Source organism: Drosophila suzukii, chromosome 2L (genome assembly GCF_043229965.1).
Source record: "Drosophila suzukii chromosome 2L, CBGP_Dsuzu_IsoJpt1.0, whole genome shotgun sequence".
NCBI lineage: Eukaryota > Metazoa > Arthropoda > Insecta > Diptera > Drosophilidae > Drosophila > Drosophila suzukii.
The window spans coordinates 17,884,016-17,902,700 of record NC_092080.1 but is presented as its reverse complement, the minus strand read 5'-3'; the positions used below and the strand labels follow the sequence as shown (position 1 = coordinate 17,902,700).

The following is an 18,685-nucleotide window of genomic DNA, read 5'->3' as shown; positions in this document are numbered from 1 at the left end:
GAAAAGGCGTCACGGGCTTACCACCGAAAGGCAAGGTGATAAATAATCCGAAAAGTTGGGGGTGGGGAGCCCTTGTTGACATTACAGTTTACGGAATATGCAAACCGGACGCGTCATTTGATTCGTGGAATCTCGTCATTTCGTGGGTGTTTCCTGACCCCAAAGGAACTTCCTTGCATAAAACTGCGGAAATCCCTGCAGTGTAATTGAAAAGCGTTCTACGGAACTAACTAGAATTCAAAGAAAGTAGTAGGTTTACAAACATCACACTTTCCAGAACATTTACATTACCATATCAATGGGTTTTTGAATTACACCATAGCTCTATTTATACATTGATGATGGTTATGATAGGACTGTTAGACATAGTTAGTAATTTTAGTTGGGCTTTTTTATTTGGGTCACGGTGATAACAATTACAAATGGCGCAGTTGTGATTACAGGAAAAAGGAATCAAAGCTCAAAGCTACAATTTTTAATAGGATTATACCTTATAATTAAAATTGTGACTACTGGTAAATGATTTTATAATACCTTGTTAGAAAAATAACCCATGATTTTCTCAAATAATTTATAATTAACTTTGTCTGGATCTCCAAAAATTTATTTCATTTGAATTTGACAAGTTATAGCTTTCCAATTCATCATAAACGATGAACCAAATATTTAATTTTAAGGTTATATTTATGTTAAACCAAATTTTTCCATTTCAGCCAGAATTTAAATTGTCTGACTTTTAAACACCTTTCCAGACCAACAAAAAATCCTACGCAGTAGTGCAATCTCAGAATCGAGGGGTCAGGATATCCAGTCGGGTGTCAACAACCGTTGTAGCCCTCAGGCCTGGAAAAGATGACACTTTAGAGTGAAATTGCTGTTAGTAATGGAGGACAATTCAAACGATTCCTCGATGTTTTCGTTATTGTTTTGACGGTATGTGTGTGTTGTTTTGGCCTAAAAGGCGGCACAGGAAAATAAGCATATATAGGGGTTTCTTGCCAAATCGCCGGGGGCAACCGAAGATGACACTTACCCTAAGAAAACCAATAATAGCCCGCTGAAAAGTTTTAGTGCTCAAGGGCAGAGGAAAGTGATACAGGGCGGGGGCTTCCTGATATAAAGCAAAAGTCATATTTTTGGCCAAGACCTGGCTATTTTTAGACGGCCTTATTTCTCTCTGGGACATTTCAGTACGTGGTAATCGGCTTGTGCGACTTATGTTGCATCGGGTGGGCCTGATGTCATGTCATCCACCCTTTCAATGGACATCGATTCATCCGAATGCGTCACGCCCTTCTCTTTTGCCATGTGCAATCTCGGCATGTGCGCCAACGTGCCAGACCAATTGATAAACAAATTAGCTAATCAAATCAGCTAATTACGCTGAGATTTGTGGTTCGTGTTCTAAAAAACACTTTCGTCAAGAAATCACATATTTTAAGTTTTGTTTAAAAAGTAAGCAATATTTCATTACAACACTCTTGACTTGAACATTTATCTCTTAAAAACTTTTTTAATTTCAAATTTAAATATCTTTTGAATATCTTATAATTACGCTAGGATATGTGTTCTGAAAAAGTATTTCGCGGATAAAACTCATTTTTTAAGTTATGCTTAAACAAAATTTTTGCGGCAAAGAATTATGTCCTTTATTACTTACTTGAAAATTGTATGTACTTTAGAAAACTTTGAGTCAATATTTTACTCTTAAAATTTTACAATTAAAGTTTTCTCTGTATTTTTGCGATTTGGTTTTTCTAAATCGATTTTCAGAACACCATTCCGCCCGCATATGTTTCCGGCACGCTCATTCGTTTCACTGGGCAAATATTTGTAGCATACTTGTCGGTCGTCAAGTCAGATGTGCAATTGACTCATGCGTTTGTTTTTGGATTTTTCGGCCTTTATTAGTATTATTTCCATGCGGGCACTATCACGTCGTTACAGCTTTAATTAAACCCTATTGACAGTTATCAACCTAAGCGCTGAGATTGAGTGACAGTGGCGCTGACGTTTTTGGGCTCCGCTTTTCCTCATTCGATGATTAACAAACTGTGGCCCCCATCCTGACTGATTTTTGCAGAATTTGGTGAAATATTTTGGCTTCCAGTGGGAAAACCAAATATTTGGCCAAACTTTGTAAAACTGGCGAAAAGTGGTGCAGCAGGAAAAACGGCCTCCCGCCGCCCACAGAACATTGAAATTGGTCCATCCTCGGGTTTTTAGGGTTTGGCTGGATCATGGGCTTCGTGGTCTGAGGAGATGTCGAGTTCGTGCTCCTCGCCTACGTCCTCCTCCTCGCACTCCTCTGGCGCTTCCTCGAAGACCTCACCCATGATGATCTCCTCGGCCAGTTGATACAACTCGCGAATGTCCTGAAAGAGGGGTTAATGAATGCAAAATTGGTTACACTATAATTAACATCATTTTATTATTTTAGATTTTTAAAATTGAAGAAACGAAGAAGATAGAACAAGAAGTTCGAAAATCACTTTAATAAATGAAAGTGGGATAACTATAGACTGACATGCAACATTAAAACGAACTAGCTTTTGATTTTGACAGAATCTATAACAGAATATCTTTTATTTTATAACATATTCTTCGTATTAACACATTTATTTTTAAATATTTATAGACATTTGAAATACTGAATACTGAATACTGAAAAAAAAATTACTTTAAAGCACAAAAGTTAATAGGAAATATTTTAAAAAAAGATGTTCTCAGGAACTTTATAATTATTTTCATTTTTTGCGTTTGTTATACCCGTTACTCGTAGAGTAAAAGGGTATACTAGATTCGTCGGAAAGTATGTAACAGGCAGAAGGAAGCGTTTCCGACCCCATAAAGTATATATATTCTTGATCAGGATCACTAGCCGAGTCGATCTAGCCATGTCCGTCTGTCCGTCTGTCCGTCTGTCCGTCTGTCCGGATGAACGCTGAGATCTCGGAAACTATGAGAGCTAGGCTATTGAGATTTGGCGTGCAGATTCCTGAGCTTCTTACGCAGCGCAAGTTTGTTTCAGTAGACTGCCACGCCCACTCTAACGCCCACAAACCGCCCAAAACTGTGGCTCCTACAGTTTTGATGCTAGAATAAAAATTTTAACTGAAATGTAATGTTCTCATCAATACCTGTCGATTGACCTAAAAAAAAGTTTGCCACGCCCACTTTAACGCCCACAAACCGCGAAAACCTGTGACGCCCACAATTTTTATGCTAGATAAAAAATTTTAACTGAAATGTATTCGTCTCGTCATTACCTATCGATTGACTTAAAAAAAAGTTTGCCACGCCCACTTTAACGCCCACAAACCGCAAAAACCTGTGACGCCCACAATTTTCAAATTGTAACTGAAATGTATTGGTCTCGTCGATACCTATCGATTGATCCAAAAAAAAATTGGCCACGCCCACTCTAACGCCCATAACGCTTAAATCTGTATACCGCCGGTAGGTGGCGCATTTTAATCTCGCTTTGCTGCTTGCATATCTCCATTTAGCTGAGTAACGGGTATCTGATAGTCGAGGTACTCGACTATAGCGTTCTTCCTTGTTTTTTGTTCGATTTAATTGAGCAAATAATATATAAATAATTATATAAATAATGCTTATAAATGTATTTAATATTTGGTAATAAAATATTTTAAAACTTCTTTAAAAATTAAATGATTTAAATAACACACACTTGTCACGGTGAATTGAACAAAAGATGGATGATAAGGAATTACATTTTCTAAAATGTAGCTGAAAGTCTTAAAGGACCTGCGAACTTACCTTGGCATTCCTTAGCGCCACGATCTTCTCATCCTCGAAGCGCAGCTGGTCGTACTGCTGCTTGGAGATGAGCAGACCCCGGTTGAACTCGTCCTCCATCTCGGCCTCCAGTTCCTCGGCGTACTGCTGCTTGGCCAAAGTGAGGCTGATGGCGTCCTCGCTGATCACCGTCTCCTCGGAGACGTCGGTGACATCGTCCAGATACTTGGATTGTGGCTCGCCCTCGTGGTACTCATCGTCCTCAATCGAAGGCTCTCGCACAATCTCCCCACTGGATCGATGGGCATCCTCGATGAGTTCGGTAAGTTGTTGGGTGGTGACCGCCAGTTTCACATCCTTCAGCTTGTCCTCCAGCTGGTTGCGAATACGTAGCTCTGTCTCGCGGAACTTTTGCCTAATTAAAGAGCAAGCTAAGATTGTGTAGCTCCTAAAATCAAAGGTATAACTGGTCTGGATAATCCTCACCTGGCCCTCACTATGTTCTGTATGTCCTGCGGATCCGATGAGAACGGCTGGGAGATGCGCAGCGAACGCTCCTTCATTTTGGCACGCTCCTGTTCGAGGAACTCCTTCAGGCTCTTTTCGCACTCCCGCCAGTCCTCGTTTTCGATGCTGAAAAAGTGGGAGAGTTTTCCTTTCATTAGCCTCCATTCGGAAGCGAACTCACTAAACATTCAACTCATGCATATTAATGGGGAAAAAAGGGAACGTTGTTTAATAACGCGTCCTGGGAACTAAACGTTTCCATCATCATTTTGCGATACTCTTTCTTAGAGGGGTTTGGATATTAAAGAAGTTGTAAAGCTCACCAGTCTAAACGTACTCCTAACTCTAGCCAACTAAACTCATAATTTAATAATTTAGTTTTGGGCGTATTATCAAAATATCTCAATAAGAGTTGTAAAGATTGATTGCTATGTCAAAGAAAAATTAAAATATTTAATATCCGTCATATATTTATAAAATGCTTATTTGGGAACATTTATTTTAGGCATAAAAAACTTAGTTGGTTCCTAAAATATTTTGCAGAAGTATTTATAAATTGTTTATGGTAAGCTTTACTGGGACTTTTATTATAACAATATAAATATTAATAAATTGTTTATGGTGAGCTTTACAGGGAATCACCTGATAAGAATAATTATATCGGACTTTTATTAAAAGAATATAAATATTTATTAATTGTTTATAGAACTGCCAGATAAAATGTATTACTATTACTGTAGCGATTATAACGCATAAATTTTTTTATCAGTCGTTGAACTTGGACATTTATCAACATAAAAAATACAAGCAAACAAATATAATATTATTTGTAATCTTAAGTAGTTTAAAGTTACAACTTAGGATCATTTATTTATATACTTCCCAGGCAGTAAAAAACGTTATCGTTTAATGGTTACTTAAAAAGTTGAAAGTAGAGGTGGTATACAAAATATTAATATTTTTTTAACCGCCTTTTTTGTTTTTAAAATTTTATTTCCTCATTAGCCAACTAATCTCTTTGTTGAACTTAGAGCATTCAGCCTTGGTCTGCGCTTGGCTGTAATTTCCTTGACAGCACCCACATTTTCCCACCCCCACCGAAGGCCGTTTAAGCCAGTGGGTTCATCTTTTTACAATACATGCATCTTAGCCAGCTTTTTTTCCATGGCCCATTTTGTTGGGGATAAAGAGCTTCCCCAGAAGGAGCCGAGCGTCAACGTGGAATAATGTATTGTTATTCGCAGCCGGTGTTTCTGTTCCTCCCTCTGTTCATTTTTAATTTTACCGGCATTAAATGGCGGCGGAGCTAAAGTGACTTACCGCAGCAGATCCATTCCCCTTTCCGCGTCCTCTGTCCTGTACTGTTCCACCAACAATTTCTGCTGGCGCTGCCGCTCGCGTTTCTTGGCCAGAAGTTCCGCTTCCTTGGCAGCATGTTGAAGCCTTTCCCGCTCCCATTTTACGCCCTGCTGCTTCAAACGCTCTGCATTCTTTTCCCGAGCGGTCTTCAACTGTTTACGGAAAAACACCGGATTAAAATGGAGCTTTTGCTAAGAACTAAACCCACCTTGGAGCGCTCCTTCTGAATCTCCATGTTGGCATCTTTGTTGACCATGAATATAGGATCGTCGGCCAGTTCGTCTGGTATCACATCTGACTTGCCCTCGATAATCAGCATCCGCTCGCGCTCCACTTCCTTCAACTACAATTAGCAAATTGAAAGAATAAATGTATATAAAATGGTTGAATTAAGTGTGAATTGAAAGGAATAAAGGAAAGTCAACAGAATAATACAAACTCTTTACTAGTTCTGGGAGTTCTTAGGAACTTGATATATTTTTGCTAGGACTAAACAATATTATACAACCTTGATTAAATACTGTAAGTCGACTTTTATATACTTTTATATATTCTTTGTAAAATAATTTACATATTTTAAAAAGCAGCTAATCGCGGTTTTAATAGAAATCGCTTTGCGCTTTCTTGGGTTGGTTTCTTGTGAATCAATATAAATTCTGCACAAATTCAGCCCTTAGCAATTTCTGTGGCACTCATGATTATTTCCAAATATGGTAGCAAACAAAACATTTGGATTACTTTGGACCTAATTATAGGAAAATATATATTTATTCAACAAATTAAGCCTTACAAAGATTTTTAAATATAAAAGTCAAGAAGTTTTTTTTATTTTATCAGCAGGAAAAATCTAATAAATCAAAGATAAAAATCTTTTGATGGCAGAACAAGCCGTTGTCCAAAAGACAATAACGTTGGAACTTCGTTATCGGCTGGTCTGCGGTTGACATAAAAGCCAAATGTTATGGAATGTGGGTGGTAGAAAGCCTCTTTGTGGTTTTTACATATATTTTGGAGCTCAGACGAAGTTTTGGGTGCTAGGGAAGTATCCAAGTTATCAATTTCCCAACCCCATCAACACTCCTCGACACCTTTCATCTTTCTCGTTTTTTTGCCGCATTGCGCAGCACCTGATGGGAATGCAATCGGAAGCGTCAGAAAAGTTTAGTCCATAGCCCCCTGTATCATTTCAAACTTCAGAAAACTGCAATTGCATTTAAGGACATAGCGGACAGACAGATCTCTAAGTATCCGTATCCGCAGTGGAGCACTTTGTACTTCATAGTTTTTGGAGACTCGCATGTCTCACAGACATAAAAGGCAACTTTTGCTATCTGCCTCCCCGAATTTCCTCCTCTGTTTCTGGTCTAATTTTTATTACTTTGACGGCTTGGATTTGCCATTTTCATGTCGGTGGCTCATTGGATTCAATTGTTTGTGCTTTGGCTTGGCCCCACGGAAAAAAACAGAGAATAAGTAGGCGGTGTCGGCGTCATTGAAAAACTTTGGGACACTTTCGCTCCCGTGAAAAGGGAAACTTGAAAAGGGTAAGCATGAAAACAAAATCGCAGGCAATAAACAAGTGGAGGGTTAAGATAAACACCTTTGGACTGTGAAATACCGAATACTAATAAGCAATGGAAAATTTGGAGTCCAGGAAGGAATCAATAAAGCTTATAAATAAAATCCTATTAAAAGCAGGGAAAAAATATCTCAAATATTATGTCATAAACATTATGAGGTCGGAAAAATGGTTAAATATAAGTTTTGCAAGGATTCAATACTTAAGATTATATAGAAGTTACGTTATCAAGTAAAAGAATTGAATTCGTTTAATGTTTTGTAAATGTACTAATTCAGATTGGCTAAAATCGAATCTTAAGGGAATGTATTACTTAAGAAGATATCATTTTATTGTTAAGTCCTATCAATGGAACTTTATAAAAATGTATAAAAATGACACATTAGAAAATTCTTGAAATATTTCTTACAGAAAACGAATACAACCCCTTCTCACCCTCGGCAATTGTTTTCCTACGTGACTTTCCCTGGCGACAAATTTGTTTAGGACTCTCGTCTCATATTCTCCCCTTTCTAAACTTTACGAAAATTGAATTACCAACCAAACAAATTGGTCACATTTGTGTCTGGATTTTCTGGGGGCTAATTGGGTGCCCAGATTTGAAACCTTTATGTAAAAAAAATGTGACTTACCTCCCGGGCGCGAATACGGGACAGCAGTTGTTTGCGGTAATCCTCGTCGATCCGCTCCCGGAGCTCCTTCATGTAGGCGCGGTCCGTCAACTTGACCACATTGGTGCCCATCAGACGCTCCAGGCGGGCGCTAATGCGCGGCAAATTGAAACTGGAAAAGGTAGAAAGAAAAGCCAGAGGAAATTGAGCGGAAAATGCAGAGCAAGATATGAAGCAAAGAAAAGTGTACAATAATAATGAAAAGAACAAATGGGAGACAAGTCAATGTTAATGACCGTCCCAAATGTAAGTCAATAAATTGTACGCTTAATTACGGGCTCAACCTTCGTTCCCCCACCCCAAACAAAACCCCCCACTCACCCACACCTAGGTGGGAAAATCCCACATGGGTCGTCCGCTGAAGGCGTTTTAGCGCTTGTAACTGTTGGTAACGAATGAGGTCGGGTCGCATTCTCGGCCTGTTACTATAGCGCTTTTCACTCGCTGCGTTTGCCAACTGCCGCCAGTATTTTATTTTGGTTGCCAAACACCCGAAACCGACAACACAAGGACAAGGAGTCGTTCTCCAACTTCTCCGTCCCCACACACCACCTAGAATACCATGGGCCAGACTATCCCTAAAACATTGTTCCTCTTGGGTAAAGATTGTGGTGAACTGTTGAACTTCGAAAGCAGGATAATAACTCTTTCAATTGTATTGTAAAATTTAAGGACTTTTAAATGGACTGGATTTTGTTTTAAGTTAGATTATAGAATTACCTAATATGCCATTCTATTCATAAGCAGCGGATAAATAATAAAATGTTAAGAAAAACATAGGTAAACTAAAATGTATTAAAACAAAATGTTGTAGTGAAAGTTTTAGAGATTTTTATAATGTAATTTAACTCTTGCATGTTTGTAAAAACTTAGTATTTTAAAATCATTTCTTTGTAACAATGGTTTTTCGATTAACACTGAAGCATATTCCTTAGGCCATTATGTATTATAATACAGTTTTAATTAGTATGTAATAAGACTGAGCAAATTATAAAGATTTGAAATAAGATAGACCCAACACAGAAACTAACACCACAAATCTTCGCTAATCTTTTTTCTGAAATCTTTGGAGCTATATTGTTGATAGTTCTATGGTTTTTTGGTTTTCTTTAAACTGTCCCACTGTTCTCCCAACTTTTCCTCATATTTTTCACGTGATATGCACACCAGCCAACAAGAGTAACAACAACCATATAAACCTCACCTTCCAGCACCCCCAAAATTTGGCGTAATTTTAGACATGCAGGGCAGGGTGGGACCGTACTGAAGAGAACCCATCCGAAGAGGGGAGCTGAGCTGCCCGGAGCCATGGATGAGCGGTGTGCAAAGCGGGGGAAGACAGTCTTGGCTCGTCAGACTTTCAGACTTTCGCTAGGCTTTTTAGCAATGGCTCACATGGTCCTTCTTTCTTCTTTTTTGCGGTTCTATATGGTAAATAGGTATTTTATTTCCACATGCTATAAAGCAACTTAATGCAGGCAGGTCATGAGACCTGTGTACTCATCTAACAAACATAAACCCGTACTCGTGCCATGTGTTTTTTTTTCGGTATGCTATGGGGGATTAGTCAGTCCTAGTTAATGCTTGTCGTTTAGTTGACAATTAGATGGGTTAGTTTATAGGGATTGCCTGACTGGGATTTTTTCGGGTTTTGGATCGCAGCCAAGAATACTATTCCTCGGCAGGCACTCAATCAAAAATCGTTCAGTTCGTATAACGAAACACATTTTTAACGGATAAAACAATGTTGGCTTTGATGTCTCCACGAAAATCGTAACTGGCAATAGTTCAAAGTCATCAAAGTTCAATTCAATCAATTTCCAATCCGAATCAGGTGTGAGGAAAGTCAAGTCCCCTCCTTTGTTGGCATTGACATTGATAATGAAATTTCAGGACATCAATGGGTGTTGTCGTCGTATCAATAACCCGGCTGATGTCACATGCCACATGCATAAATTACGTATACGCTCCGGTTGCCAAAGGGGTTGCGGTAAGAAAGCAATCTGTCATGTCTGCGCTGTGCCCTAGAAAATCCCGAGTTACAAGCCTCGATTTATGACCCGCTCGCCATAAACAAGAAAACCCCCAGTCGTTCGTGATAGTTCCTGCGATAGTTCACATCTTTTTATTGCAACTTCCGCGAAACTTCCCGAGTGCAGGTCCCGTGACATTTGCAGCGGTCGCATCCGACATCAGCAGCTGTCACGACTGTTCAGGTGGGCCCTGATTTACGGCCCCGCCCACCTGGGATTCCCCCTGGCATTAACCCATTTTTACAGGGGAGTGCGTGAGAGCCGAGTGGGTTAACGCATATCCGATTGCCTTTGGCCATTTGTGGCACTATTCAGCTCAATAACGCATTAAAAATCTATCCTTTTTTGTGTGTGGGGGTTTATGTTACTGCTGTAAGTGCTGCCAGTGGAAATGATTTATTGGGTACTTCCATATGCATGTCTTTATTAAAATAAAAGATTTAATGGAAGACATCAGAAGCCAAACATACACATGTTCCGCCGGAAAATGGGGGTTGCAAATAATGATGTTGATATTTTTCATATCTATGAATTTTTGATTAGGGACTACCTAGTATAAAATGTTGCTTAAGAAACCAAGGGCTTACTAAAAAACAAAGTAACTAAGAAACATGTTTCTCTGAATCTTCTTATAAACTTTTATTTGATCTCTTTATATTTGTACGAATTTACAAGGCTATCAATTTGAAAAAGTTTAAGTCTGGTTCCCAATATTTATTTCTTCTTTTTTAAATCATTTTTGTGTCCCTACTTTAACCGAACTAAAAAACTGAATGTATATATTATCTTACAACCAAGGTTTGCGTTTCTTTCAGATCTCCACTTTCCCATTTCTCGCCTTCCGCGTAATGTGTCACAAAAGAAAAGTTCCATTGATTACATTTATGACTTAATTAGCGGCCTTTCGCAGCGAAGCAAGGAACCATATTAGTTTACACCCTTGTCGTTCGCTGTCATCGACTGCGATGGCGAACTATAAAACCCGACCGAAGGATATGGGGCGGTGGTAAGGACCAGGACTAAGGGCTCCTGCAAGTGTGCAACGCTAATTAATGCCGGGGACGTGCATAAATTTGCCGAAGAGTTGACATTTATGTCTTTGGCCTTTTGGCCATTAAAATTGATAATTGCAACACGTAGCAGGAGAAATTGCCAAAGTGCGAGAGCTGCGAAGGAATATTGAAATGCGATTCGAATAGCCCTATAAGCCAAACCTTTGATAATTTTATATTACGGATTTTATAGACGAATACTATAAAAAACTTTAAATAACTCTTCATTTTAAATCTTCCCTACCATACATTAATTTTTTAACTTTAAGGAAATCCAATATATTGAACTCAACGCATTTAACTATAAAAACCTTTAAATTATTATTCTTTTTAGTTTGTATTTTTGAACCATTTAACTTGGAATTTTAATTATATATCTCTAAGTAAAAAAGCTATAAATGTTCTCTTTTAAATATTATTATATCAAATACAGCAAACAATTTTACAATTATTAATATAAATAAATTGTAAATAAGAATTAATGTTACAAATAAATTTCAAAATGTTAAAATATATTTCAGAATATTTCAAATTTCTCGTTGATTTCTTTTAAAAAACAGTGTTATTTCGATCTAGTTTTTAACTTTATATATTTCATTTGTACAATTCAAATATTGTTTTGTTAATTTTGGTTGGTGTTACCTCTCCTCCGGCTCCAAAGTGCACTGCACAAAGTCGATGAGGAAGTCCTCTTCTATGCTGATCTTCATCATTGGCACTGACTTTCTGGCTCTCTTCCCTTTCGAAGATTTTCCCGCCATGGCAGGTGAGTGAACCAGAAGGTGTTCACTTTAGTCCCTCATTCTCGCACCAAGATTCGAGCGGGAACGCAACCTGCGGAACTTTCACCCGAACTCGACAAAGGCAACCGGCGAATGTGGCGCCTTTTTCTCAGGATTCGATTCCTTGGGCTGTCGCTACTCGTGTTTTGTTGTTGACACACACGTGTGTATGGCGTCGAGTGGCACGTGGGTGAAAGTAAGCCGACCCACTTTCACTTTGCGCCCAAACATCTCACGATATCGAGGCGTTGCCACCAGAACCCCTATTCGGAACCCGGATTCGAATCGGTATTCGAGTCTGATTCCTGTTCTGGAGCTACCCCATCGCATGTTAAAGCATTTAATGCTAGGCGTAATGACATGACACCAATGTCAATATTTTAACAAAGTGTAGTGTGTCAACAAGTTTCCAACGAGCAGGGTCGTAAGATTAGGGAAGGTTTTGGGAGGGCCATAGTCGATTCGCATTAAAGAAACGTTATTTTATAACTATGGGCAGATTTTTTAGATCAAGTAATGAATATTGAGAAGAAAGCAAGCTACACGGTCTGGTCTAATGCCCATCAAAATATCAGAAATTAATAGTAAGTTTATAACACTTTACTTGAATCCTTTAAAATCATTTGTATCCAATTAATAAAATGGTTCGGATTCTTTCAAAATGAAAAAAGACCACTTTAACTAGATATAGACTCTGATTAAAAATAGCCTATCGGTCACTCAATTTGATATACCTAAACGAATATATATGAATAAATTTAAATAAATGCATATTTTTCCAAAATGTATTCCATAATGACAGTTTACGAGGACCCTCAGAGTTCTCTTCTCCCAGGCCACCGTTTATCCCAAGGCGATATGTCCGAACTTAATAAGATACAAATTGGATAAGTCCAAGCCAATAGTTATTTTTAGTTCAACCAGAACCAGAAGACATATAATTTGCTATGTCCCCTCAAGCACCACGGTCATTTTTCGAATGTACCAAAAATGTAAAGATATTTTTGGCAGAGCTCAAAGCTACATATATTCAACAATGGCCATCTAACCGCATCGCTTGATTTTCTTTCAGTTAAGGGTCACCATATAAGAGAATGTAATTGTGGTAAAAGACAATTAGATCCGATTTAATGTGACAAATCAAATCATCAAATTGGAAAGACATCCTGTGGCAGGATTGACTTTCTGCTGGAATCCTGCCACGTTCTGCGTCCCCAGAAATTCATGATGACTTATTTTTATTTCATTCCTTAGTTATGAGCTTCGTAAATATATATTGTCATTCAGAGCATGAGAATTCAAATAGTTTTGAAGGTTTGTCCTCGTAGGTGTCGGGGGAACTGGTAAGCCAGTTTCTATCTAGCCATTTCACTTACTGGTTTTCCCTTAGCCCTTGTTTATGGCCAACAACTGTCGGTGTTTATTTCACCGTTAGATCTCGTTTTTTCATGTCTGTTTGTTTAAGCACGGAAACGTTGACTCGAAGTTTTCCGCAAGGGAATGGCAAACTATTCCTCGGCGAAAAGGGTTTGCGAAAGGGGCAGTGGATCTGGGGGCCTGGATTTCGGCGGTGGCAGTGGGGCAGTCTCACATTACCATGAAACCAGATAACAATTTCGCTTTATGGCCGTGTTTCATGCCAACGAGACATACAATAATTTCCTCTAATCGACTCGGAGCGCGGAAATTGAGCAAACACTTTGTATCGAGTTGGAGTCATCCGGTGGTTGGGTGGTTCCATTCTTTGGTGGCCGAGCCGTTCGAAATTTCGACTTTGACATTGGATGGGAGGTGCTGCCAATGGCACTTATATGTTAGCCAGTGCTGCCCTTATTCAGAAGATATCATGAGATTATGAAATGGATTTTGTATTTATATGATTCCTTAACTTTAACAGTGATTTTAATGTATGGGTTAAATTATATTTAAAAGTGATTTCAAGCCCCAAGTAATTTATGTATACCTTACTCTACTTTTATTATAATCATCACTTTAAAAATAGTACGGGATGCACATTCCGTATCCTTTTGAAATAAATACCAAAATTGGTAAGTAAATTTGTAACACTCTTAATAATTTTCTTACTGGCTTAAAACCTTAAAATGTTGGTAGTAGCCAAGTAAGGGCAGCACTGATGCCACACACATTTGGAACTCGTCATTTTATTTCCGGTCCGCCCACTTTTGCGAAAGCGTTCTTCACCCGCTTCGCCAACTTTAATTGCATCGTTTTCCGGCACCGTGATTGGTGCTCTAAGAACCCCAACAAATCACTTTGGTGGCTCACTGAGATTTGAAAACTTTGATTTTTATGCAGAGTGCATTTTACTGCAGTCATTTGCAATTGCTGTGTGTATGTGCTTCAGCTTAGATATTTTCCCAGGCGAACTTTTCTTTTTTCAGAATGAGGGTCAACGAATAATCCTCTAGAACCTCCCACTTCTATTTCCACTACTACTTTTTATATTAGTTTGGCCGTCGCACACAAATTGTGCGACTAACACTTGGATAAGGCCATTATGCGAAACTATAGTAAACTTTAATTTTGGCTGTATTTAAAAGCAATTGGAATCCTAAAAAATATTAAGTAAATGTTAAGGAATGTTTCATTAAGGGCCAATGTATTCATATTAATGGTTTGTGCTTTGGATATACATATTTTCATCAGAGCCCTCACAGGTTTATGAACCTGGTGAGCTTTGTAAAAAGCTTTTCTAAGTAGCTACACTTAAAAAACACTATGAACGCGATTTTAATTTTTGTAAGTATCATTGAGTTTTAATTAATGGTGTTATTTTTAAGGAAAGTTTCAGTTTCCCTTATTGAAAATGTCAAATTAAGATTAAAGTTGGTAACTAAGCAGCTTAGTCTTTCAAAAAATTTCCGGATTCAGCTATTTTAATTTTAAAAAGCACTTATTATAATTCTCAAAAACAGTTTGTCGTTAAAGCACCTCTTAAAATTATTTAAAAAAAATGCTTTTGGAAAATTAATTAATATTTTGAAATATAAGTTTTTTTTAGTTATTATTTGTTTGTAGGTTGCGTAATTACTTCCAGAAACATTATATATACAAAGCACTTCAAACAATCTAACTTGAATAATTTTGTGATTTCATAGTCTTGATTGAACACATTGTATGTGCTTAATCTTATTTCAGTCTTACTTGCACTTGACTAGATCCTGCAGGTCCTCCGGCGACAGTGCGTACTCGGGATCCAGGTGGGGAGTATTTCGTTTCCGGTTTCGGCTGCGGTGCTTTCTGCGCGGTCCGGTTGGACTTTTCGCCCTGGGTCGAACGCACATGGCGACATTATCACTGCTCTGGAAACTGGTACCTAAGCCCGGATCTTCGACAGCGATAAGGGGAGCACTCGAGGAGCGTTCCTCGGGATACTTCTTGACCGCCGATGCAGCCGCTCCGCCAGCCAGTTCCTCGGCCTTGGCCTTCTCGGCAAAGCTATCCCGCCGCCAGGAGGGCGTGAGGGTCCTGAGCACATTATGGGTGTCCGAAAAGCCCTCGTAGTTGTACTTCTTCCGCAGACTCAGCCCCGAAAGGTACTCCAGCGTCTGCCAGACGTTCATCTTGTTCGCACTGAACGAGGTCTCCTCGTCGACTGACCAGCAAGCGTTGCGTGCAATCCTCTGGGCCAGGAGCATAGTCACCGTGGCACATCGCTTGCCCGGTGGCGGGGGAGCCCACTCCCGGGAGTCGGATAGTGCAACAGTTCCCCCAAGTCCCACGTTTACCACCCCGATCCCGGCGGCATCAGACTTCACGGCCGTGAGTGACATATGCGGAACAGTTTGTTTAGGCCCAAATTGAAATGTAATTAAGTTTCCGATTCCGTTTAAAACTTCGTCCTCATCCTGCGACGACTGTGATGGAATGGCACACGATTCGGATACTGTTTCTGGGTGGGATCAGCAACGTCGGCGTGTCCGTTGCGTGGCAGCCACGCGCCCGTACTCGCTGTTTATTGTATCCATTTTGCGCCATTAAAAATAATATCATTCTGATTGAGTGACGCGCCGCTTAAGTACTTTCCTTCTTCGTTGTCCTCGCACTGACACCGTTTTCCGCCTGCCGCTTTCCTTTTTATTGAACACGCAAAGTGTCGGCATTGCATCGGTGGATTATATGGTATTCCCCATACCAACTCCAAACGGCTTTTTCGTTACCCCGTTCGCGTTTGTTTGGGACTCTTGCCTGGCACCTCGCATCATTGTGGATACGCAGCCCAGACAAAAGGTGAGTTATGCCAGTGCTAATGGCGCGAAGGGGCCCCAATGAATTTTCCCTTACACTGTTCCTAAATTGTTTCCTTATGGAATATGGGGATTGGAAAGTTTTCGAGTTCCGGTCTTTTGTCACTGAGTGATACCTTTAATCGTTGTTAAGGACCTAATCTTAATGTTTTAAAATTTGAAAAAAAATATATATGATATATAAAAGACTGTGTCCGCTAAAAAACTGTTTAAAAGAACTCTGATAAATTATGAAATTTGAAAAAGAGAAAGCGGTTCGATTAATACCGTTTATGTTGACAGTTAATGAAAAATTAAATATATTATATAAAGAAAATTAAATTATAAAAAATATTAAAGAAAAACAACATTGTAAATTATTTTACACTCAGCATTATCTGGTGAATATAAGCAATGAAAATATATCGTATCTTAAAGGTCATTAAGGGTTGTCACAAGAAATAATGGGATTTAGTCATGGGATAGGTATGATCATGGTTAGGAAAAGTTGTGGAAAGTGTTCTCTTCTTCTCTTCACCTTTAACATCATTACAGGAATATTCAAAGAAATTGTGGGGCTATGCAGCTGAGTGTTACTCAAATAGCTTCCTTTTCTTCAATTGAATTTAATTTTATAAGAAATACTTCATTGAATATTTGTTAAATTTATTATACCAGCAATTCTGATGGTCTCAGAGAAAAATTCATTAAAATATGTATCATTTAAGATGATCCATGACACTAATTTGTCTACATATATTCAAGCCTTTTGTTTCAATTTCCCTCATTTCAAGCAACGATCTTAACCTTGAGGCCAGACAATTCTTGAGTTTACCGCCCACCCAGGAGGCAACCCGCGAAACTGAATTCTACGACGACCCAGTGAGTATAACCAAGCCAATTTCCCGTTTCCATCACTCCTGTTCCCCAATTACTTGGCAAAGTTTCGCCGACAGCTGATGGCTGCACTTGGTCCCCCCTCTTTCCAGGGTGTTCATTTGCATTCGAGAAGTTGAGCCATCTATCAAAGGCTTCGTTAGCATCGCGTGACTAAACGTGGCCCGGAAATTAGCACCACCCACCCGACCCCAGAAAGATTTTTGGACAAGTTTGGGGGACAGGATGGGTTGCCGATATAAGCTCTTATCAGACGATGTGATGCAATTGAGTGCGAATATTTCCCCATGCCAGATTTAATTGCCATGGAAATATTTCTGGGTGTGGTGGGGCAATACTTTATGTGTAAGGCTGACAATTTGATGGATGCAATAAAATATTATGGCCGCGGCTGTGGCAAAGAATCTTAATTGAATGGCAGCGGCTGCATTGGCGCCAATCGGTGTCAGAGTCACCGAACCAAGAATCGGCCAACTTAACTACACAGCAAAAATTGACTCATATTTGGTATAGTTTTGGCAAAAGCATGGACAAATGTTTATAAATAAGTAAATAAACACAAACAAAAATTTAAAGATCATTCCTATATTATAAACATTAAATAATAGCTTGGAGATCCTACATTTTATAACTCAATTTAAATTTTAAGATTTTAAACACATTTTATGAATATTAAACAAATATTTTTGGTCAGATTGCCTAAGAATGTTGGAGAACATGCCTTTAGGTTGCTTTTACAACAGTTCTAATGTATTATTTTTGTTTGTTTGTAACGCATTATAGAATAAAATATTTAATAATAAGACGATTCTTATTAATTTTACCTAGTTTTTAGAGTAAACTATATAAATAGTACTATATTTTTCCTCTGTAGGGCCATAAAAAGCTCGAAAAGCACTTGATGGCGATGGATTCTGACACGTGTGCTTAAACACCACCCCTTCCACCTCAGCTGGTGTTTTGGCATTGAATGTTCTGTACTCACGCAACAATGACATCGGGATCCTCCCACCATTTCTTGTTCGAAGGCTGCAGCAGAAGGCTCACCTGCCTCCAATGGTTCTTGTGTACTACCTATAGATAAATATTTAATTTTATGTTTATTATTCATTTTATGCACTGTGATCGACCCTTACCTTGTACTTTTTGGGATCGTAGGCATTGTGATCTTTCTCCGTAAATACAAGGCGTGCCATTTCAATCCGACAGAATGTTTCCTAGAATCCAATGTGATCCTGCTTCTCCGGAAGCAAGCAATGTCCTTGAAAATATAAATTGTGCTTGTCTGAAAGAGGATAACTATGTTGTGTGGAGTGACTGAAGATTTTGCTTTGACATGAGCTTATGATGACTGTTAAATAAAAGGGAATTGTGTTGGATTTGCTTGACTTTTATTGTAAGATATATTAACTTATACTTTATATGGCTATTAATGCACTGTTGATATATATATAGCTTCATTGCTATTATAATAATTCGTAATTTATTAGATAAGAGTAGTGCATACATTAAGTGATTGCTTCCCGGGTAGAAAGCGAAAGTGGTTCTATTTCATTAACGATATACGATATACAAAATACTCTAGAAACATAATGGAGGTTAAAATATAATTTTTGTTTACTAATCACTAATAAATATTTTTTTTAATTATTTATTTTATATAATACTTTTTTATAGTTTTTATTTTATTGGGGTGTCCTACCCTTGCACCAGTTTTTACCCTATATCGCATCTCTGGGCATTTGTTGGCGTTGCCTGCTTTGGTGATATGCAAATGCAATCTAGAAGTCGAGAGT

At 38.6% G+C, this 18,685-nt stretch overlaps 1 protein-coding gene across 3 annotated transcripts; it reads right to left on the bottom strand.

The window, feature by feature from the left end:
• Positions 1-1,881: 1,881 nt before the first annotated feature.
• Positions 1,882-18,246, bottom strand: LOC108008536 (apical junction molecule ajm-1). Of its 3 annotated transcripts, XM_017072418.4 has the most exons (8): positions 18,026-18,246; positions 17,875-17,963; positions 7,840-7,990; positions 5,837-5,971; positions 5,590-5,780; positions 4,249-4,395; positions 3,784-4,177; positions 1,882-2,375 (listed from the first exon to the last, which is right to left on the bottom strand). In XM_017072418.4, exons 1-8 carry the CDS (start codon positions 18,083-18,085, stop codon positions 2,223-2,225), a joined length of 1,320 nt encoding a protein of 439 aa, XP_016927907.3. In that variant the 5' UTR covers positions 18,086-18,246; the 3' UTR covers positions 1,882-2,222. The 3 variants fall into 3 exon arrangements, with proteins under 3 accessions (XP_016927907.3, XP_016927899.3, XP_036678541.3); XM_017072410.4 differs by lacking the exons at positions 17,875-17,963; positions 18,026-18,246 and adding an exon at positions 14,911-15,554; XM_036822646.3 differs by lacking the exons at positions 17,875-17,963; positions 18,026-18,246 and adding an exon at positions 8,200-8,321.
• Between the last annotated feature and the right edge of the window lie 439 nt (positions 18,247-18,685).